At 38.1% G+C, this 24,964-nt stretch overlaps 1 protein-coding gene and 1 long non-coding RNA gene across 4 annotated transcripts in view; one reads left to right on the top strand and one right to left on the bottom strand.

Moving 5' to 3' along the window:
- Positions 1-24,964, bottom strand: part of ARHGAP15 (Rho GTPase activating protein 15) — a 700,275-nt gene that overhangs the window by 289,294 nt on the left and 386,017 nt on the right. For all 3 annotated transcript variants that reach the window (XM_086368469.1, XM_086368486.1, XM_086368479.1), the window contains one exon: positions 1,238-1,360. In XM_086368469.1, coding sequence (XP_086224595.1) covers positions 1,238-1,360 — 123 coding nt within the window. The remainder of the gene's footprint in view (positions 1-1,237; positions 1,361-24,964) is intronic.
- LOC147378283 (uncharacterized) lies at positions 9,889-17,321 on the top strand. The gene is made up of 2 exons (XR_015151820.1): positions 9,889-9,959; positions 13,152-17,321. It is a non-coding gene; the product is annotated as an uncharacterized LOC147378283 (long non-coding RNA).

Here is a 24,964-nt window from a genome sequence, read left to right as displayed (position 1 = left end):
GAAATATTTGTATCATAAATCACTTTTTGACTTCTATAAGGATGTCTTTCCACTTCATTCTCAAAGTTTATTTTAGTACTTTATTTTAGCCTATTTTCAAATTCTTTCTTGTATTTAATTTTCAAAATGTGTCCATTGGTTAGAAAATCTGAAAACCAGGGAGAATAATGGACTTGATTAATATATTTTTTTCTTAGGAAAATAATACATTTGCCTCTGTGATCTATAAGGTGATTTCCAGTCATAAAAATCTACATCACTGGTTTTGTCTGTCCATCCATCCTTTCATCTATCTGGTAACAACAAGAGTAATGAATGATAATAATATTAGTGATAGCAGAGGACATTTTTTGAATACTTATATTCCAGAAGCACTGTTAAATACTTTAAATGGATTATCTCATTTGTTTAAGAGTCTTCTCCGTGATGGGTATAAGTATCCCCAGTTAAAAGAAGAGGCTCTGAGATAACATCTCTGAGGCTCAGAGATAACAACTTGCTCAACATCAATATTAGTGAGTGGTAGACTAGAAGTCTGAGTCCCAATTACAGTATCATGCCAGAGTGTTCTTCTATTCTGGTGTTGGAATGGTGGAAGATATTTTATATACTTTACACATATTTGCAAAATATCTGCTTATTTCAATTTAGATTGAGTTCTGGGTCCTCCAGTTTTCAAACCTGTAAGTTTTCACGACACTAGTTTATCTTAGATTTTCTTCCTAGCCCTACTTCAGACTATGACTAGGTGATCAGATAACTTATTATACAATTCAACACATGTGTACCTGTGGCGGATTCATTTTGATATTTGGCAAAACTAATACAATTATGTAAAGTTTAAAAATAAAATAAAATTTAAAAAAAAAGGAAAAAAAAAAGACTCAATTGAGAATGAGAAGGGATGCTGTTAGTAAATATTCTGGAGCAATAGGTACATCGAGGATTATTCCAGCATGTGGGGTCATTCTAATGGGCCACTGGGATGTTTCTTCTTGGCTCCCAGATCCTTTGAGGGCAAAACCTGGTATTTTTTCAATGATCTTATGATACAACCTTTATTTTCTCAGGATTAGTTTTCTGGAGAGCTATTTTTCCTTCTGTCATAGAGCAGAACATTTAATAAGCAACCTAAGAAGAATAAAATCTCCTAAAACTCCTTTATAGCCAACTAACTACTGACAGAGAGGCACATTCATTTATCACTGTTACAGTAAAAGTATAAAATATTCTATACCTTTAATAAGTCCTTTTTCTTGCAGAGTTTTCAGGGAAGGTCTTCGGGTAATAAACTTCTTTAATCTGCTTTTAACTCGGTTTTTGTCGCTTGTATCAGAAGCACTATGATGCAGTCTGAACACTGGAGATTAAAAAAAAATAGTCAGAGGCTTTCAGTAAATTTTTCCTTTATGATTATTACTTTATGCAAATATGAATAGAAAACTGCTAGTTATGGGATGACTACCTGAATTCATAGCTCAGGCCCTTCTGTTTAGACAGGGCACAGGAGTAAAAATTTGCCCATGTAAAAATATTAGCTCTGTTGCTACATGATCATGTAATGAACATGTGGTTAGGTCCATATTTTCACAATTTATTTTCACATTAACTTCCTCATAGTTAACATGATAACTTATTTGGATAGCTCCACCTGTGTATGTGTGTGTGTTTAGTCAGTCGTGTCCAACTCTTTGCAACCCTGTGGACTGTAGCCCACCAGGCTCCTCTGTCCCTGGGATTCTCCAGGCAAGAATACTGGAGTGGGTTGCCATTTCCTCCCCCAGGGGATGTTCCTGATCCAGGGACTGAACCTGCATCTCCTATGTTTCCTGTGATGCAGGCAGATTCCTTAATGCTGAGCCACTGGGGGAAGCCCTCTACCAAACTGTATCTGTACACAAAATTATAGAAAAGTTCATCTAACTTGCAGAGAAAAAAGCTCTTGTTAATTTCAATTAAAAGCAATGACAAACCTAGAGAGCATATTAAAAAGCACAGACATTACTTTGCTGACAAAGATCCGTCTAGTCAAAGTTATGGTTTTCCCAATAGTCATGTATGGATGTGAGAGTTGGACTATAAAGTAAGCTGAGCACTGAAGAATCGATGCTTTTGAATTGTGGTGTTGGAGAAGACTCTTGAGAGTCCTTTGGACTGCAAGGAGATCAAACCAATCAATCTTAAAGGAAATCAATCCTGAATATTCATTGGAAGGACTGATGCTAAAGCTGAAATTCCAATATTTTGGCCACCTGATGTGAAGAACTGACTCATTGGAAAAGACCCTGATGCTGGGAAAGATTGAAGGCAGGAGGAGAAGGGGACAATAGAGGATGAGATGGTTGGATGGCATCACCGACTCAATGGACATGAGTTTGAGTCAACTCCGGCAGTTGGTGATGGACAGGGAAGCCTGCTGTGCTGCAGTCCATGGGGTCGCAGAGTCAGACATGACTGAGTGACTGAATGAACTGAATAGAACAGTAGGAAATTTAGGCATTTTCAAAGGTCCTGCATACCTAATGATTTTTTCAAGCTTCTTTATCAAGTTAAGAAAGCAGATATTTTTAAGATTTCAGATTCCCCTGGCCATCCAGTGGCTAAGACTCTGAGCTCCCAATGCCGGGGTCCAGGGTTTGATCCCTGGTCAGGAAACCGGATGCAGTTAAGAGTTCAAATGTTGCAACTAAAGGACTTTTCATGCCACAATGAAGGTCAAAGGTCCCTTGTGCCCCACTAAGATCTGGCACAGCTAAGTTAATTCATCAATTTTTTAAAAAGAATGCAGATACATCTTTCTCTTCTTATTTGTGTGAAATTACCACTAGGTGAAATTCTGTAACTCATATTGACTCAAACTTTTGCCATGTCTTCATCAGTCCCCCATCTCAGTTTTACTAGCCTCACTGTTATCATGAAAGTTAGGTGTGTATCTATTAATAATTCATTTACTAAACACATGTTTGCTGAATGCCTACTGATTATCATATCCTATGCTAAAGGATATGGATTCAATGATGAACATAACATTTAAGGTCTGTACCTTCATTAGCATGGAGCCTAAACATTTTCAAGTTATCTTATTATTAATGACATTATTAACAGGGGTTCCCTTGTGGCTCAGCTGGTAAAGAATCTGCCTGCAGTGTGGGAGACCTGGGTTTGATCCCTGGGTTGGGAAGATCACCTGGAGAAGGGAAAGGCTACCCACTCCAGCAGTCTGGCCTGGAAAATTCCATGGACTGTATAGTCCACGGGGTGGCAAAGAGTCAGACACAACTGAGCAACTTTCACTTTCACTATTAATAATGATTCTTATCATTAATCATTGTGCTGGAGAAGACTCTTGAGAGCCCCTTGGACTGCAAGGAGGTCAAACAAGTCAATCCTAAAGGACATCAACCCTGAATATTCATTGGGAAGACTGTTGCTGAAGTTGAAGCTCCAATACTTTGACCATCTGGTGGGAGTAGCCAATTCATTGGAAAAGACCCTGATGCTGGGAAAGATCAAAGACAAAAGGAGAAGGGGGCAGCAGAGGATGAGATGGTTAATAGCATCATGAATTCAATGGACATGGATTTGAGCAAACACCAGGAGACAGTGGAGGACAGAGGAGCTGGGCATGCTGCAGTTCATGGGGCCACAAAGAGTCAGACACGACTTAGCAACTGAACAACAGCAACAAAACAACAAAATCATTCATAATTGGTAAAATGATAGGAATGAATTGTCTCTATGCCATGAGATACTCATCTTAACAGGGCCCTTCGTTGTCCTCACCTAATTACCGATTTCATGTGAAGATTTGGGACACCTCAGTAGGAAAATGGAGGTCTTTTCCTCTCAAATCACATTTCAGAATAAGCTGATCATTCAATATTAGAGCTTCCCAGGTGGCTCAGTGGTAACGAATCCACTTGCCAATGCAAGAGATGCAAGAGACACAAGTTTAATCCCTGGTCAGGAAAATTCCCTGGAGTAGGAAATGGCAACCCACTTCAGTATTCTTGCCTGGAGAATTCCATGGATGGAGGAGCCTGGCAAGCGATAGTCCATAGTGTCACAAATAGTCAGACATAACTTAGTGACTAAGCATGCAGGCACATACACAATCATTCAAATGGGTTAATAAGACTATATCTAAAATGTATTGAGACCTTACTATATGCTTGAAACTCTCCTAAGCATATAATGTGATTTAACCTAATTCTACTACAGTGTAAGGAGGGATTTCATGTACTTTTATAAACACTGTTCACTAATGTGTCCCTAATACTGCAACATTGTTCATCACATAGTAAAGGTTTAATCAATATTTTCTGAATCAAATCACAAAATGACCTTTTGAAGTATTGGAAAGAGGAGCCTGGCACGCTGCAGTCCATGGTGCCACAGAGTCGGACATGAATTTAGAGAGTGAACAACAAACAAAACTAATTCTACTCATTTTAAATGATGAAGAAGCTAAATTAAAGAGGTTAAGTAACTTGTTCAAAGTCAAGTTGGGACATGGGACCAGTCTAATAAGATCTTTATCTGGTATTCTAATATATTGGAGTATTTTATTTTGGGGGGCTCCAAAATCACTGCAGATGGTGACTGCAGCCATGAAATTAAAAGACACTTACTCCTTGGAAGGAAAGGTATGACCAACCTAGACAGCACATTAAAAAGCAGAGACATTACTTTGTCAACAAAGGCCTGTCTAGTCAAAACTATGGTTTTTCTAGTAGTCATGTATGGATGTGAGAGTTGGACTATAAAGAAAGCTGAGCACTGAAAAATTGATGCTTTTCAACCGTGGTGTTGGAGAAGACTCTTGAAAGTCCCTTGGACTGCAAGAAGATCAAACCAGTCAATCCTAAAGGAAATCAGTCCTGAATATTCATTGGAAGGACTGATGCTAAAGCTGAAACTCCAGTACTTTGACCACCTGATGTGAAGAGCTGACTCATTGGAAAAGACCCTGATGCTGGGAAAGATTGAAGGCAGGAGGAGAAGGGGACAATAGAGGATGAGATGGTTGGATGGCATCACCGACTCAATGGACATGAGTTTGAATCTACTCTGGGAGTTGGTCATGGACAGGGAAGCCTGGTGTGCTGTAGTCCATGGGGTTGCAAAGAGTTGGACATGACTGAGTGACTGAACTGAACTAAGTGAAAAATGGAAGGTGAAGGAAAACGAAAAGTATCAGGAGCTCACTTAGTCTTTTAAAATAGAATGGTTTTAATCAATTAAAAAATTTTATGTTGCTATTGGGTGCAAAACAGTTTACTAAGTGATAGCTGTAGGGGAGCTACACTTGAGCCATTCTATCCCCTCCTGAGGAACTCAGAATAAAAAGAGAGAGATTTAGGAGGGAACTGGAGCTGGGAGAAAATAAATTGCTTGAATTAAAGGATTTGAAGTCAAATTTTCCTAGTGGGATCTCAAAGGAACCCATGAAAGTGCCTAAGGGAGAGTGTCTGCTTTAAAGAGTCTGCCAGGCCTAGTGTGAGAAGCTTTCTTGTAACTGGTCAAATAAGGACATTTTTGCAACCTCCTTCCTTTAGCTTTGACCACAAGGTAGTTACAAACTTTTGTTAGCAAAATGGGGAGTTAGGGTGAAATGCAAGGCTAAGGAAAAGAGAGGAAGACATCTTGTCCTCCTCCTAGCTAAGTATAGAGTGGAGCTTTAATTTTAAATTAAGTGAAAAATTTAAATTATCACATGGGATTATACACTATTAAATGCTAAGTTAAGACAGTACTTGCCACTTAAAAGATCATAATATCTTCTATTACCTCAAAGGAAGGTTCTCAGCTTTGGCACTACTGGTATATGAGGTCAGACAACTCCTTTTTTCAGGGGGCTGTCGGTGCAGAGTAAGGGTGTGGAGAAGCCTCCTTGGTCTCTACCCACAATATGCTAGTAGCATCCTCTCCTAAACTGTGGCAATCAAAAATGTCTCTAGACATTTTCCAATGTCTCCTGCGGGGAGAGGGAGGAGACATATTCCCCGTTGAGAATCATTCCCAACTGAAGGGAAAATTTTCATTGGTTGGTGGTGGAAGGGCTACTCATGGACTGACAAAATGTAAAGGAACTGTGAAAAGTGAAAAAAGTCTTATTTTAATAATAAATCTCTCTATAAGCAGCATATATTATCTATATGGACTTCCCTGGTGGCTCAGACAGTAAAGAATCCACCTGCTAATTCAGGAGACCTGAGTTTGATCCCTGAGTCAGGAAGATTCCCCGGAGAAGGGAATGGCAACCCACTCGAATATTCTTGCCTGAAAAACGCTATAGACAGAGGAGCTTGGTGGCCCACAGTCCATGGGGTCACAAAAAGTTGTGTCCAACTCTTTGTGTCACACACAAGAGCGAATAACAGTTTATTACATATACACATATACTTAACATATATATCTGATGTATCATCTATTACATTTTGTGTGTGTATGTGTATCTTAACTTGAAATGGCCTGAGGAGCAGTGCTTTAGAGCTGCACTGTCCAATTCAGTAGTCACTAGTCACTCTGGGCTATTGACTACTTACAATGCTGCTTTTGCCATAGGTTGAAATAATAATGTTTGGGTATTTTTGTTAAACTATATTATTAAAACTTATTTCTTGTTTCTTAAAAACATGTGGCTATGAGAAGATTTTAAATTAGGTTCAAATGTTCCTGGACAGTGCTGCTAGATGCTTAAAAAAATATACAAACTGGCCACATGCATGCATGGTAGTGTTGGATTGAACTGCTGTGGATAAAAATGCATATGGTCTCTACAGTAATAATACAGTATGGTGAGGAGTATGAAGTACAAGAGACTAAGGGATCTTAGTGGAGGAATTGACCTCAGGTCATTCTGGAGAAATACCAAGAGCCATTAGAACCCATGCTAGCCACAACTGCTCTTATAGGATCGTGAATATCAGGTATTAACTGACTCAAAATTTTATGACTGGATGAGTCATTTTGAGCATCTTAATATGCTGTGCTTACATTCTAGCCTATCAACTTTCATTTGGGTCTGGTCATGTATAATCTGCTCCAACTGACAGTTGTTAACAAAGGCCCAAGGGCCTCGGTTCTAGTACTGGGGGCTAAATGAACGAGAATCCTTCAGGAGAAACCTACCTCAGTAATTTGGGTCTCAAAGTCTGCTTTTGAAATGATATGGAACAAACAATCTAAATTTTCACAGGTTACCAAAGGTATTATTTTCTATTTCTAGTCGCATGTCAAAATCCCGTCATTTTCCATGACAGGCTGCCAGGAAATTCAGAGCCAATGACGGTATTTTTTTCTGCCATTTAGGGACTAGTAAAAATGATATGATTAAAAAGTACTTTGCAAATTAAAACACATATACACATGAAAGTAATTATATAGTAAGTTATATATTTTTGGAAACAGGTACTCTGGTGATAGTACTCTTAATTAGATGTGTATATATGTGCATATATACGTTATATATATATATATATATATATATATATATTGTTTTCAATACCACCATCTGGCTCCACATGTGTGAAATGTGTGTAAGGTACACTGTTTTTACAAGAAAAATGCAAGTATACTTTAAGATGCTTTAGCTTGTTTCCTTCTCATACATTCTGAGAAACTAGCAGTCTTGGATATGATTACACAGTTTTTAACACAGCCAAACTACCCAGAGTTGCCTCTAATGATGACTTTCCTGGAGACAGACTAGAGCGTCAACTTCCATTTCCTGATGCCATAAATAATCGTCCTTAGATGACAAGTCAAATTGCCAGGCCTCTGCCATCATTCATTCTGCTCATTTTGTTCTAAGAAGAGTTATGCAAAAGTTAAAGTCAATAGATGACTATAATATATGGCATAGTTTTTAATTAACCAAATAACTTTAAAGCACTGTAAATACAAACCAAAAATGTAAAAAAAGCACACGGTTATAAAGCAAAGTCCATCACTGGACCCCTGTAAACAGCAGAAAAAGTCTTTGAATATTGCGGTTTACAAATCTGATTTTAACAGCCAAACTTATAAAACAGTTTACGCTTTTCTGTTGTCAAGGGAGAAAAACTTGCCAAATTGTTCATTTTAAGTAAATACAACATAACCAATTAAGGAAAGCAAAATTTAAACACATGCCTATGGTAATCAGGACATAGTTTGCTTCTGATTTCACTACTGATTTTAACAGAACAGAGTTCCTTCCACTTTCCCACAGCACCCAAGTGACCCCACACATACTTTTAGAAACTTGTAATCACACAGTACAAATAAAAGGACACTTTACTGGAAAATACACAGTGTGGTACAATAATCCATCATTTATGAAAAATAGAATTCAGCCTTTTCCTTTTCCTCAGAGATTCAACTACTTTTTGAGGGTGAAGCGTATTGTAATTTAAAGATTTATGTTAAGCCAATGAGCAGTTTTTTTCCGTTCCCATTTAAAATTTTTATTCAAAAACTGAAAAATAAACCAAAAAGATATAGATTTAAATTCCAAAGAATTTAATCTGATTTACAGAGGAATCACTCTTAATTCTACATATTTTCAACTCTAAGAAAAGTTAAGTTGAATTGGATTAACTTTCCAGGTATTTTAGAATTTACTTTTATTTTTTTATTTCCTTTGTGCTTCCTGTCTCTCTCGTTTTTTTTCCCCCACCAATGTGCGATCTTTTTTTTCAAGGCCAAACAAACAGAATATTTTTCAAAGCCTAAGAATTCTGAATAACAATATGCAATTTAAGTCTCCACACTCATAGACCTAAGGCATTAGTTTTAAGCACCTTTCTTAACCAGTGGAGAGATTTAATTGCTGTTAAAGCTGCTCACACTAGAGAATAGTTAGGATCCTGAGTTTTTCAAGATGATTTCCAATAAATATCATTACATATGATATCAATACATGGCATTATCCCAACACAAGTTTTATACCTGACGCAGCCATTATGGTGTTAAAACTACCTCTCAAGGTAGGAATGCTTACTATAAAGAATGCTTTTTGTACTATAATGGATGCCTTTTGTATATTTATTTTCCAACTTTAGTAATGGGAGGAGGAAGCAATGCAATTTGAATGATGAACATCCACTACCATGCTATTAAGTGATGGGAACCACACAAAAAAAAAACCTCTCAAATCTTCCAGAATCCAACAATTTGGATAATATGATCCAGAACTGTGCATTTGCCAGAATTTGTCTTGTTGTGGATCTTATTTTGAAATATCCCATTTTCCTGCCAAACTCCTGTTCTCGCGGTATTCCCATGTTACACTTACATGTTGTTAATATATTTTTTTTTCAATTTGGAAATGCTGGGAGAGCTAACATTTCAGAAATATTGCTAAAGGAAAGTAGAGTTACTACCCTTCAGAAATGCTGTTTCAAACAATTTTCTAGGGTATTTGTTGTTACTTTTTTGGTGGGGGTTTACATAAGGAGCAACATAGGTGTAGATAGATAGCTGTATTAGCTGCTAGGAGTTCCCAACACATGGAGAGTCTAGTGGGATGTTCAGAGCAAAGCTGGCAGGAGTCACTTAGTACAATCATCTTATCACACTGCAGGGTTCCGAGAGGGAAATCCAGAAAAAAATGAAAAAATCAGGTTATATCAGACTCTTCACCCCCAAAGATTTCCAAACACTTCTCAAACCATCACGTGGATCACAAAACAAAACGCTGATTTTTCTCCTTTCATATTTTCCTTATGATCTTGTATTTGGAATTTCCCTGTTGTACCACTTTCTAACTTACTAAAACAAGAGCACCTTACCCAAAATTGGGAAACAAAATTCACTAAATTTCTTGTCTGCCTCCTGCCTGATTCCTTTCCAGGGCACACCCTCTTATCCTAATTCATTAGGCTGTAATAAATACTGCTTGCTCTCTCCACAGTGTGGTTTTACAGCTCAAAACACTTTGCACATATCTCCCTGTGTCAGAGTGGGCAGAAAGGGTAAGTTTGGGCTTAATGTACTGTTGGTCATTTAATATATTGTTTTCTTCACAAGCTCAGTGTAAACAAAAGTCATAATTTCAACCACTTGAGAAACTAAGTTATTGAAACTTCAAGTGACTTACTTGAAACACAAATCAGGATTAAATCTGGAAATAATTGGAAGAGGGAATACACGGCATTCTAACAGCAGTGCTGTGTTTTAACCACTTAATTCCCATTTAGATGTTATAAAAAAACAAAATAATCAGTTGGAAACAGAAGGGTATGATAACATTCTCTCTTTGATGATTCATATTTATGCTATCCACTCATGAGAATTCATACAATATAAATGTTTACTTTTTTGCTAAATTATCTAGTTTAAGTAGACAGATCTAACCACTTTTTTATGTTTTCAGTGTCAATAAACAGCAGGCAGTTTACTGTCATAGCCCTGTCATTTGGCCATATGGAAATACCGTTATTTTTCTAGTAATTATAATAAATTCTTCATAGTACTTTCATGTATAGGCTTAACATTTTTATTTTGCTGATCATATATCTTAGGTGTATCTAGTTTATAATGCATTGCTGTAGTGTGAGTCAGGGTGTTATATTTAAACTATTTTTATAGCATTTAGCATAACTTTGAGTTACTTAAACAATAACTTTCAGGGTGGTTGTGATGATGATGGCAACTTCAAAACTGTACTGCAAACACTGAGCAATTTCATCACAAATATAATATTCTTTCAACTGTAAGTCTGTCTAGTTTATTTCTATAAGTGAGAGTTGCAAAAGATTTTCCATCAAAAGGTTGTGGAAATACTACAAATAAAAAAGGAAAGAAGAAAGAGAAAATATACCTAAATAAATAAACCTATGGTGTGTATAGAGATACATAATGACAGTTTTTTTCTGAAACAGAATCAGATACAGTATAAAATCTAAAGATTCAGATAATCAAATATCTTCTATTGATGAGAAATTTTATCTTGGCTTCTTATTGCTTGATATAGTGTTGATAAAACTTTGTCACTTGAAAACTATTTCAAAACTTTGATAAATTTGCCTATAAAGTTTGGGATTGCACAGCTGCCTTAGCTCAGCAGCTGATTTTGAAAGCAAAATTACTAAGAAAGAAAGGAAAAAACAGCATGGAGCATTAATCTAGACAAAGGGCACCATGAAGTAGAAACATGTTTTCCATGTTTTCTATATATTAAATACAGGAATGGGCTAGTGACATAAAATAGGCCACAGTCAAATCAAATGGGAAGAGCCTCATAGGTCAATGTGAACATCAGTCCGCAAAAAGAGAACACAATAAAAAAACCAAAGCAATATAATTGTACGCATGGCAATTCCCCCCATAGAGGTAGCAGTATGACAAATTCTAGGAAATTACCACTTAGATTTCTATGGAAAAAAAAGTAAAGTTGAAAAAGGAAATAATATTCATATTTAAGAGTACTGGATAATGTCCACACTGATTTTACATACTGACTCACGCTTAGCAGTATTTGCATTGGGTAGTGGTGGTGGTGTTTATTTGCTAAATCATGTCCAGCTCTTTTGCAATGCCATGGACTGTAGCCCACTAGGTTCCTCCATCCATGGGATTTCCCAGGCAAGAATACTGGAGCGTGTTGCCCTTTCCTTCTCCAAGGGATCTTCCTGACCCAAAGAGCAAACCCACATCTCCTGCATTGGTGGATTCTTTACCACTGAGCCACCAGGAAAGCCCATTTGCATTGAATGAGTGGCAATAAAATCTTCCCTCCTTAAGACATAAATAGAGATTGCTATCACTATGTATATTGTGTCCATGTATGTACTTGTACTTTGTGAAAAATGTGTGTAAAGATACTGTATTCTCAGCAGGTGTAGAGGGGAGAAATATATGACAACTCTGAAGATTTTTCTTTCATCTCTAAACTCTTGGTCCTCTGTGTGATCAAGAATATGCAATACTGTATCCCTAATTTTTAAAACATAAAATTTGAACCAGGGCAGAAAAATATATAGTACAGGCATTGGTAGTTTGAGAAATGTCTTAAGTCAAAGCAGTCAATATTTAAGAGGAAGTGGTGGAATAAAGTGTTTATTTAGATTGTGAGAAATGTTAAATAAATAAACATATATTTAACTTTTCTCACAATTTAAATATTATATATACAATTACATATTATAATCCATATAGTATTGATTCTTTTAAAGCAATCTCAGTTTCCACTTTGACAAGCCAATCTGATCATCCCAAAGTCACATGGATTACTGTTTTTAGAGTGTTACTAGTGTGACAAGGAAAGAATATTCTATTTCATTTAGTCCTTATAATCATTCAATGTGGTAGGTTCTCTTACTGCTCTTGACTCTGCTGCTTAGTGATCTGAGGTTCAGAGAGGTTATGCCAAGTAAGCAACAGTGGCTAACCTGGAAATCAAATATGAGCTGTCTGATTTCCGGCCCTTGGCAATGCCTAACCCGCCATGCAGCCTGCCTCTCTGTCTGGCAATGCTGTCAAAGTTCTAAGGACACAGAGAGGTGGCAGTAGCCTCCCACTGTAATCAGTTGCTTTCAACTTAAGGTCTTAAATCATATGCTTCAGGTGAACTCTGACAAAATTACTCCAGGTTGCTCAGATGGTTAAGAATCTGACTGCAATGCAGGAGACCCAGGTTTGATCCCTGGGTCAGGAAGATCCTCTGGCAAAGGGAGTGACAATCCACTCTAGCATTCTTGCCTGAAGAATTCCATAGACAAAGGAACCCGGCAGTCTACAGTCCATGGCGTCGCAGAGTTGGACATGACTGAGGGAATTTGACACGTGTCACTCTAGACCTAAAAGGGAAGATGAGTTGCTTTAGGTGAGTTTAGTGAATCACAGGACAGCATCAGCGTTGATACGTGACTACTCTGTACTGCCAGTCAGAACAACCGCAGATGGCTTTTGGGCTGCAGAGAGCACAACCACCATAAACACAAATTGAACTCTTCAGCTACTGGGAAGAAGGTGAACACAAGAACCACTCACTGTGCTCCAGGTGCTGAATGCATTAAGATAAGAATGAATATAGGAATAGAGATACAGAGTACAGACTGGGGCTTCCTTTTAAGCAAAAATGCTTTAGTGACCTAATCGTCTCTCTCAGTTTCTTAGTTCTTGTTCTTGATTACTGTCATCACCCTACTGTTTTTTCAAAACAGATGGTGTAAGATTACTGGGAGAAATATCAATAACCTCAGATATGCAGATGACACCACCCTTATGGCAGAAAGTGAAGAGGAACTCAAAAGCCTCTTGATGAAAGTGAAAGAGGAGAGTGAAAAGTTGGCTTAAAGCTCAACAGAAAACGAAGATCATGGCATCTGGTCCCATCACTTCATGGGAAATAGATGGGGAAACAGTGGAAACAGTGTCAGACTTTATTTTTGTGGGCTCCAAAATCACTACAGATGGTGACTGCAGCCATGAAATTAAAAGACGCTTACTCCTTGGAAGGAAAGTTATGACCAACCTAGATAGCATATTCAAAAGCAGAGACATTACTTTGCCAACAAAGGTCCGTCTAGTCAAGGTTATGGTTTTTCCAGTGGTCATATATGGATGTGAGAGTTGGACTGTCAAGAAAGCTGAGCGCCAAAGAATTGATGCTTTTGAACTGCGGTGTTGGAGAAGAGTCTTGAGAGTCCCTTGGACTGTAAGGAGATCAGCCCTGGGATTTCTTTGGAAGGAATGATGCTAAAGCTGAAACTCCAGTACTTTGGCCACCTCATGTGAAGAGTTGACTCATTGGAAAAGACTCTGATGCTGGGAGGGATTGGGGGCAGGAGGAGAAGGGGATGACAGAAGATGAGATGGCTGGATGGCATCACTGACTCGATGGACGTGAGTCTGAGTGAACTCCGGGAGTTGGTGATGGACCGGGAGGCCTGGCGTGCTGCGATTCATGGGGTCGCAAAGAGTCGGACACGAATGAGCGACTGAACTAAACTGAACTGAACCCTTAGCCCACTATATTATAAGCATATACATTCATGTTTATAAGCTCCTTAGCTCTTTTCTCAGCCCAATTAGGAACCTTATTCTTCTCCATCCCAATCACAGAGTCTGCTTTTATTATTTCTAGTTGCTTCATAGGAGTAAGAGTTTAGGATCAATATTTAAGCATGAAAGCAGATAAGAACCACTAATATGTGGCCTCCTTTCAACATTAATGCTGTTCCTTTTCAAAAACTTTGTGTTCCAGTCTCTTTCATGCATTTTCTTTATCTCTTTTGAATACTACCAATTTCAGATTTTGAATTTCAGCTGTCACCTAACAGTGGCAGAATCTTATTTAAGCAACATAAGTTCTTTTTGCCTCTATTTTCTCATCTGTTAAATGGTACTGGCAATATCCCTACCAAGGACTGTTGCAAAAATTAAATGTCCTGATATATACAAAACATGGTAAGCATTCAATAAAAGCTAATTGTTGTGAACGGTGGTTATGATAGTTACTCTATATCATAATCATAGTTGTAATAATCAGTAAGTAAATAGAGCAGCTGGTATGAAAGTGCACTTTCACCTTCCATCCCAGTGCCTCTGATTTCTTCAACATTTACTGGGCATTTATTATGTACCTGGTATTATTAGAGTAAGTCTTTAGCTGCTTCATACATTAAATATATATTAATTTATAAGATAAATATATATTAATATATACATTTTAATTAACTGCTTTTTGGCTCTTTGTTAAAAAAATACTTCATACAACACCAAAAGTTTATCTGTGATTAATTTCTGCCAGGTAGAGTGTATTGCAAGACTTTGAACACGTGCTGAAATCATTGGGTTTTGAAGAACTATCCATTAAAGACTTTCTGAACTGTGACAATGGATATTGGCAGTGCTTGTCAGACTAAACCACTATTGATTGGTTCACATCATGTGTATAGCAAAACCAATTTCTTTCAAGTGCTTCTTCCTAACTGAAATACATTATTGCAGCCTTCCTCTCTGTTTATTATAACACCAAAGCTCATCGCATGTAACACATCCAGCAAAAAGGCTTCACAACGAACAAAGCAGCAAACTGCAACACAGAGAGAAGTGAAGGCACTTAGCAATCCAAATACTCTTGTGCTATAAGTTGCTATCCCTTTGGAAAATATTGATCTCTTGCAGAGTCTTGTTTTTTTTTTTTTTTTTTTTTTAACAGTTCCCCTGAATATGGAAAGATCACGGACTAACAGAGCTTTGCTATTGTTTAATGATCCTGTGACTCTCACGGCTTCTATCCTTGAATGAAACTATTTTAAGTATTGTGTGTATGTTTAAGTTGTGGGAAAGAAAGTGTTGTTTATATTGGGTCATTGCTCCCCTGTCCACAAACATACACAGCTCTATACACACACACACACACACACACACACACACACGCATACACACACACACACACACCAGGGATGTGACTTTTCCCAAGCCTTAGAATGTTTTCTCCCATGAGTGACTTAGGCCAATTCTGGTCATATGCTACACACGGTACAGTTTTATTACTAATTTGAATTTGCATTGTGCCTTTTTTCCCAAGAGGGTACATTTCTTCCTGAAACAACATTCTTATATAGCCACGAGAAGTTCTCATTATACCCCCATGAGTGGGAAGAATTCCAGATTTAGTTTTCATTTGAAATTATTATTAAACAAAATCTAAAAGTATACCTTCCCCAAGTACTGACTGTTCATACCTCATGTTTCCTGCAGTGTATGAGCAGCATTCCAGGGTCTAAAGACCCTTTAGTCCTAGTTTTTACCCTCTAAGAAGCTCAGAGTGTACTGTATGCAGATGCCTGGGGAGACAGAGTATTCCTGGATTCTTGGGATAATTCTCAAAATATTCCTGTAATTGCCAACATTCTAAAAAATGATCCCCAGAACTCACAAACGTTACTCTGATGATAAAACAGGGAAGACTTTGGTTAAGTTTACAGATACTTTAATTAAATCTGGTGTGGTGCTGCCAGCTTCTCTCCCATTCTATGCATGCCTAGAAATTTAAAGAAAAAAAATTTGCTTAGAAGGCTGGCAAATGCTCCACAAGCAAAATGTATCTTTCTGCAAATTCCCTACTTAAGTGACACAGTTCCAAATTTGCTTGAACATTCGAGACTAGGAATTCTCCCAAGATAAGGATTCCATTGAGTCTTGCCTCCTGCTCCTCCATGCTACAGCCCAGGAGAATGGCTGCACTCAGCCCCCTGGACTGTGTCCTTCCTCTGGCTTTGCCCCTTGGCCATGGCCTTCTCACCCCCACATTCCGCAGCTCTGAGACAGGCTTCTGGCCTTGGGCCCATTCTCTTGGCACTCTCTGTAGGGGTCACTCTGTCCTTAAAAAACGGTTGGTTGTTAGGGTGGCAGCCTCCCATGCCTTTTTCAGGACATCAGAGATCAGGAAATGTCAGGCCAGAGTCAGTCTCTCACAAAATAGTTTTACTGGGATGAGATTCTCTATGAGAAGCATCGTTTTGACATAAGCTTCCAGTTATTTGCTCCAAAATGTGCTCGCGAAAGGCTGAGACCCTCCCCCACAGGAAGGGTATTGAGAATGCAAAGGGTGGGCCGAGCAGAGCTGAGGACACAATATGCAGTCTCCAGCTAAGTGATCTGGGATAGTGGAGCGGTTTGTCCTCACAAATGCTGACAGACAGCTGCAATTTGCAGCTGGCAGAGAGCTTATGCTTGCTAAACAAAGATCTAGCTGGAGCCCGTGAATACTTGGCTCCACCGCAATAATCATAATTCATAACATACATTTCTAAAGAAGTAGGAAAAAAATGAGGAAAAGACCCAGAAAGACCTGTATCATTGTGATGCTTGATGTGGTCAGGATATAGGCTCTTTTATTTGTTTTCTATTTTAAATCTATCTGGGGTCCTTCTTGGAGATGATGGTCCCCAGGTCGTCAACAAATGAAACTGCTTTCTGCTTTTCAGTCACACCTTCAGATTAACTGTATTAAAAATAGTGATGGGAGATTTACTTTCTGCCACCATTCAATGATTACCCCAAATGTTTTATTTCTTTTCCTGGATGAGTTAATTGTAAACAAATTACCAAGCCTTTCCTTGTTTTTGACCATCAGATAATCCCATTCTTGGGCACAGGTCATGTTGGAGTCACAGAAAAATGAAATATTAAGCCTGGAATGAACTGGAGAGAACATAATGCTCCTTACTTTTGAGATGAGGAAAAAGACACCCAGATTGTTCAAGTCACTTGCCTAAGGCTACCAAGTAAGAAGCAGGGTAAAAATTCTATCGCAAATATCTCAACCACCATCTCTGGGTTTTTGTCAGCACATCTTTATGTCTCCCTAAACCCAGGAAAAACTTTCCTCAATCCAGAACAATGTTCTAGAGGAGCCAGGACTGTTGCCGTAGGCGCCCCCTACTGGCCTGTGCTTCCAGTGATCAGGAGTTTTAGATTAGAATTTAAATGTAGTTGTTGCCATCAATTAATTTCATTTTATTCTACATATTTAGAAAAAGAGTTTTAAATAGAATATGGAAATACATTTAAATTAGTATGCATAATCTGCATAATGACATAAAAAGACATGCCCCAAGGCGGGGTGGGGGGTGGGGAACTACAGTAGCCTTCTTTCAGACATGCAGCAGTGCTGTTTTGCTATTATCCTTTTCTTTAACTTTTGGTAACCTGAAATCTGTAAGAGATTATTATTATTTGGGGTTTTGAGCCTTTCCTTTCCCTGGGGGTGGGGGTGGGGGAGAAGATCCTGTTGCCCACTGCCAGGACACTCCTCCAGACAGATGTCACTGAGGAGAGTCTTCTGCAGGATCTGTCTCCATGTGTTGTGGCCTAAGCTAGGAGGAAAAAGACAGGATAGAGCAAAGGATGGGAACATGCATTTCGCCAAGTTCCAGCCCCTCTGAAAGTCGAACTTTTGGACTATGAAACAGGCTGAGATCCTGATTTTCTACAAGCTTGTTTACTTTCGACAAGCAGAACTTCTGGTCTTAGGGAAAAAAAATGTCTTTGGGTTTTAAAGGTCTCTGAAAGCTTCTTGAGACATTAAGTACCTCTTACATAAAAAATAACACAGTGATGATTTAAGACCAGAGAAACTAGAAGTATGTGGATTAAATGACCTTTAAAATACACATAGGTTTAAAATTGAAAGGAAAATGCACTTAGCAAAAAAGCATTGGGGATTTATTTCTAAAATATGGTTGGAAACATTAAGGAAACTCAAAATGAGGTGATGCACACACATCCTCATTTTGACTTAAAAATCTAGTTTTAATAACACAACAGATGTAGTCATCAGCATCTGTTCCAACAGGGACACAGTGAATGGTGAGAAAGACACAGTAAGACTTGATAATAACAATAACTACTGTTATTGTTATCCCTTAATCCTTCAAACTGTCAAAGCAGAACCAAGAGTAAAAGAGAAATATTCTAGCAGGATCTGACTCCCTCCGCATTTATGTCAAGCAGTTCAGTTAAGAAATTTCCAACAAGAAATACTTCCTTAAGTTAATCACTGGAAAGTGAGTTTAGTTATTTTTCACTCTATGGCACAAAAGAAAAAAACACCAGTGGACTTCAGTCTGAAAACACTCCTGACAACACAAACAGGTGTTGGCTTATGTAATGGCTGAAAAAAGCAGAGGTGGACAGAGTTGTGAATCAAGGGTGGGGCCTTGCAAAGGAAAATTGAACTTAATTGCTCCATTGTGAGGGAATGGTCAATGAGAATTATGTGCTCTGGATCACATAATAGTTTGGCAAAAATACTTTTTTTTTTTTTTCCAGTTTTGTGGCCACATGAAATAAACTGCTGTTGGAATACATGCTGAAGTCACAGATGAGGATGGGCTGAGGCAGATCTTCACATGATACTTTGGAACTGAAGGGTGCTCCCTATACACTCATCAAGGCAGACACACAGTCAGGGCTCAGTTTTAAAAATGTTTAGCAATTGAATACTGTCTGTGCAAAACATACAGTGGCAAGAACATAGGCATTCATGTTATGACATCTGATCTTGAGTCCCAGACCCACCACTTAGGAAATGTATGACTTGGTTTCCCTGAATCTCTATTTCCTTATCTAGTATATTTAATAGAGATACAAACACTTGGTTGCAATGTTGTAAGGATTAAATGCTATGCTGTAAAATAATCACAGTGCTTTGCATGTACACAAATTACTATCTTTATCCTCTGCCTCACTTTCTCCTTCATCTTCATCATTCTCACCATTATCATCATAAATTACAGCTTGCACTACACTCTATAAAGTGAATTAAATAGAGAGAATCCTTGGACTTTGGGCGCTAACAAGTAAAAATCACAATGCATCTGATGTGTCTAAACAGAAAGTAGATATAGATCATTTAAGAAATTTGGAGTAATTATTTAAAAATTAAGCTTATATTAATATTAGCTGTCAGCAAGGAGATATGCCAATATACCATAGGAAGAGTCCTGGAAATTGCTTGTTGAGACTGAGTATACATTCTCACACTTTTAAAAAGCACACTAAATTCTCCAACTGTGTGTATGTATATTAATTGTAGCTTTGATGGCTTAGGTGTCCTGGTGGTATAAATCACCCCAGATGAATGTAGGAGTTACTACAACTTCTGCTAATAATAATAATTGTAATTTTTAAAATAAAAAGCATATTTTATTTACACCTAATTTAAGATTGAAATCTTCTTTCTACCCAAATAGAAATGGTAGAAATTCTGCTTTGATAAATATGGCAGTAACACTGTTTTATATAATGGAATTTCTTACCAGAATGTATCAGAAATACATCCCATGTAGCCTTAGGGTACACAAATAGGTACTTTAATAATTTACACATTAAAAAATTTTTAAAGATCCTTGACACTTGATTAATAGCAGATAGAATGTAGCTCAGCAGAGAATCTGAAGATCTGAGGATCTGAATTGTTTGTGTGGTGGGGAATGAGGGAATGGGTTAGTTGGCAGGAGACTCTCTGCTCTGATGTTGTACTTCATAGTGTCATATTCACAACTTTTAAGCAAGATCAGCTCTGAACAGTACAGTAAAAGAAAACTCTTCAGAATGAGTATCTCTCTGGTAAGCTACCACATGACCATATGGAGCTATTTGTCAGTCACTAATTTTACTTTAGCTACACTGGCCTTCTTGTTCTCTCCTGAGCACATCCCACCTCAGGGCCCTTGCACATGCTGCTTCCTCTGACACAGAAGTTTTTTGGGGATATTTGCATAGCTACTTTCCCCACCTCTTTTAGGTCTTTCCTTAAATATCACCTTTATATAGGTTTTCTCTCTCTGTTTAAATTTGCAAGCCTTCCCTACTTAGGTGCTACCTCCCTTCCTTGGTTTATTTGTTTAAGTTTGTAAACTTCACTATCTCACTAATACATATTTTCTTTCCTTTTTAAATATCTATTTCCCCCCAATAGAATGTTAACTCCCCAAGAGCAAGATTTTTGCCAATATTTCATTTTATTGATTTTTTTTAGAGACTAATTCCACTACCTGAGCGAATGGTAGAAGTGAAGTGAAGTGAAGTGAAATTGCTCAGTCGTGTCTGACTCTTTGCGACCCCATGGGCTGTAGCCTGCCAGGCTCCTCCGTCCGTGGGATTTTCCAGGCAAGAATACTGGAGTGGGCTGCCATTTACTTCTGCAGGGGATCTTCCCAACCCAGGGATCGAACCCCAGTCTCCAGCATTGTAGGCAGATGCTTTTACCGTCTGAGCCACCAGGGAAGTCCCAAATGGTAAGTGCTTAGTATAAATTGTTGAATGAATAGAAGAATACTCTGAATCTTTTTCTAGAAAAATCAAAGCTCTAATTTTATTCAACATTTTGCAACTTATGAATAAATCCCTAGGTTCTAAGAAAGCAAATCTTCACTTAATGTTTCATGAGGAAAGGGAATTATGATGGGTTATTACCACTGAATAACAGTCTGAGTTTACATCCACAACAGGTCTGAGAAAAAAAACACATCTTGACCCTCAGGCCTTTCTCTTCAAACCCTGAACATCTAGAAAGAGTTGTGGTTTGTGGTATTCTTTTATTATTTACCTATTCACAAATATGAGTGAAAATTATCTTGCTATCCTTATTATCTTGTTTAAGTAAGAAAATAGGATTCATATTAAAAAATTAAATATAAAGACACATTCAAGAATATATTAAAATGATCCTAGGTGGTGTTTATGGGGAGGAAGGTGAATGAGAGATAAGGAAAAAAACTGTAAGTTGCATGGCTAATGATAATAAGGATGACAAGGATGGTGAAGATGGTATCAACTCCATTCTCTGAATCAATTAAGCAGACAAACATGTACATACAAAGAGGCTGTTTCTTCAGGAGACTGATTCTGATCTGTGACCTCAGACCACCTAATCCAGTACTGTCCACATATGTAAGTAGTCCCACACAATTGCACTCATTTCACATGCTAGCAAAGTAATGCTCAAAATTCTCCAAACTAGGCTTCAAGAGTACATGAACAGAGAATTTCCAAAAATTCAAGCTGGATTTAGAAAAGGCAGAGGATCCAGAGATCAAATTGCCAATATGGGTTGGATCATAGAAAAAGCAAGAGAATTCCAGAAAAACATCTACTTCTGCTTCATTGACTATGCCAAAGCCTTTGACTGTGTGGATCCTAACAATCTATGGAAAATTCTGAAAGAGATGGGAATACCAGACCATCTGACCTGCTTGAGAAATCTATATGCAGGTCAGGAAGCAATAGTTAGAACTGGACATGGAACAACAGACTGGTTCCAAATTGGGAAAAAAGTATGTCAAGGCTGTATATTGTCACCTGCTTATTGAACTTACATGCAGAGTACATCAGGAAAATGGCGAACTGGATGAAGCACAAGCTGGAAACACAATTTCCAGGAGAAATATCAATAACCTCAGATATGCAGATGACACCACCCTTATGGAAGAAAGCAAAGAGGAAATAGTCTCTTGATGAAGGTGTAAGAGGAGAGTGAAAAAGCTGGTTTAAAACTCAACATTCAAAAAACGAAGATCATGGTATCGGGTCCCATCACTTCATGGCAAATAGATGGGGAAATAATGGAAACAGTGACAGACTTTATTTTCTTGGGCTTCAAAATCACTGCAGATGGTGACTGCAGCCATGAAATTGAAAGATGCTTGCTCTTTGGAAGCAAAGCCACGATCAACCTAGACAGCATATTAAAAAGCAGAAACATTACTTGACAACAAAAGGCCGTCTAGTCAAAGCTACGGTTTTTCTAGTAGTCACGTACGTATGTGAGAGCTGGACCATAAAGGCTGAGTACTGAAGAATTGATGCTTTTGAACTTTGGTGTTGGACAAGACTCTTGTGAGCACCTTGGACTGCATGGAGATCAAACCAGTCAAACTTCAAGGAAATCAGTCCTGAATATTCATTGGAAGGACTGACGCTGAAGCTGAAACTCCTTAATTTGCCCACCTGATGTGAAGAGCTGACTCACTGGAAAAGACCCTGATGCTGGGAAAGATTGAAGGCAGGAGGAGAAGGGGCTGATAGAGGATGAGATGGTTGGATGGCATCAGTGACTCAACGGACATAAGTTTGAGCAAGCTCTGGGAGATGGTGAAGGACCAGGAAGCCTGGCATGCTACAGTGGGGTCACAAGGAGTCAGACACGACTGAGTGACTGAACAATGTCACATTAAAAAAGAAAAACCAGATATTAATTTTAATAATATGTATATTTTATTTAACCTAATCCACCCAAAGTATTGTTATTTCTCCATATAATTAAAATAAACATTATTTGTGAGATATTTGTACTAAGTTTTTGAAATCTGGTATGCATGCCGTACCTACAGCCAGGACATCTCAATTCAGACTAGCCCCACTTTAAATGTCCAATAAACACTTGTGGCTGGTGGCATCCATACAGGACAGTACAGTTCTAAAGCAAGCCTCTAGGTGTCATGTCTGAAGGTGGGCATAAGTGAAAGCCAAAGTGAAGTCACTCAGTCTTGTCCAGCTCTTTGCGATCCCATGAATTGTAGCCCACAGAATTTCCCAGCAAGAATACTGGAGTGGGTTGCCATTTCCTTCTCCAGGGGATCTTCCTGACCCAGGGATCAAATCTAGGTCTCCCGCATTGCAGGCAGAGGCTTTACCTCTGAGCCACCAGGGAAGGTGGGCATACGTCAATACAAATACAATCCCCTGGAACCACAGCTGAACTTTGCTGGCAGTTGGTACTGTGAGCTGGCTCAGAGATGTTACCACAGTAATGGGCAACAATGTGTCAGAAGAGAAAGCCACAGAGTCATGTTTCCAGAATCAGAGTCACCAAAACCAGAGATTATTTCTGAATTGATTTGTCTTTTCAGTTCTTTTTCCATCTAGGTTTCTGTTAAGTGTCTGAGTAAGAAATTGCAGGGGGAGCCAGGGTGATTCATTAAAAGGGACAACACTTAGGAAAAAAGTAAGGTGATTTTATTGCATTTTAGGTTGGTAGAGAAGGTAAAGCAAGACACATTCTATTATATTATCTGTAATAATTAAGCTTCTGAATTTTTGTATGGGCTTCCCTGGTGGCTCAGATGGTAAAGAATCTGCCTGCAATGCAGGAGTGCAGGTTTGATCCCTGGGTCAGGAAGATCCCCTGGAAAAAGAAATGGCTACAGACTTCAGTATTCTTGCCTGGAGATTTCCATAGACAGAGGAGTCTGGTGGGCTACAGTTCATGGGGTCGCAAAAAGTTGGACACAACTGATCAACTAACACACACTTTCAAGTGCTGCTCTGTCAAAATTTCACACGTGCTAATCATCTCTCCACCATAACTGAATTTTTATACCCAAACCTTTAAACATATCTGGGAGGAGTGAAGGGGTTAACTGCAGGTTCTCAGGGGTGCTGGGTGCTTTAAGTAAATAAGCTGTACTCCCTTATAATAGTTCAAGTGCTTATTTGATTCTCTCTCCTACTAAATTTATTTTATTTTTGAAAATTCATGGCAAGGTAAAAATTTTAAATTGTCACAAAGGGCCAGTTTCAGATGATCTATTTAATGTAGGAAAGACTGGGTGGGCATTGTCTGGTTTATAATGCATTACACAAATCAAGGTTTTGTTCTGGTGAGAAAAGTTAGAGACATACACACAGCGTGTGCTTAACTATAGAATAAATTGGTTTTGGTCATACAATAAATAAGTTTTGGTTTTGCTCTTAATTTCCCAATATTTAGCTGATGTGACTGTACTATGATTTGAATAGACTACTGATTTTACTTTTATGTCATTTCCCTGTATGGGAATCAATTCACATAATCTCAGCCAAAAATTATTCAAACTCAGAAGTGTATACATCTTTCAACTTTCACATTACTCTCTTTCACACACACACACACACACACACACACACACACACAGACACATACACATTCTCTCTAACACACTTACAAGGGAATACACAGCATCTATGGGCCAGATGAACCATATTGTTCCATAATGCCCAGGATTTAGTAATAAGACAAACAATCCATCATGGCACTGATTTTAAGCAATGCAAATTCTGAGAAAACAGTTTGACTAGTTGAATAATAGTAATCAATATTATTTCTAAAAGGTTTATGAAACCCTCAATCTAGTTCTCAAAACCAAAGCCATATTCACCGAATATTTGCAAAAGATTTTCAGCTGAAGCTTTCAGGTTCAGCTTTATTCCCCCTCCCCCTCAAAATGATTTTCTTCTTATTGCAAATAATCACTAGAAAGTATTTAAATGTGTGCATCTTGAAAGTCCCCCGCCCCCCCCAAAAAAGGTGTATATAAACAGAACTTCACTTTAATTTTAAGAATAAGAGTGTGTCTTAAATATGAGTATGATGGAAATGCTGGTTAAAAAAGGAAACTGGATCCCATTCCTCTTAAAATTTTTAATGTGTATACAAGTACTTAAAATACAAACTATATAGCAATTGACACTGTGCAGCAAT

Source organism: Bos grunniens, chromosome 2 (genome assembly GCF_055505025.1).
Source record: "Bos grunniens cultivar Pamir isolate PY7600 chromosome 2, Bosgru_T2T1.0, whole genome shotgun sequence".
Taxonomy (NCBI): domain Eukaryota; kingdom Metazoa; phylum Chordata; class Mammalia; order Artiodactyla; family Bovidae; genus Bos; species Bos grunniens.
This window is presented reverse-complemented; position numbering and strand designations above follow the sequence as displayed.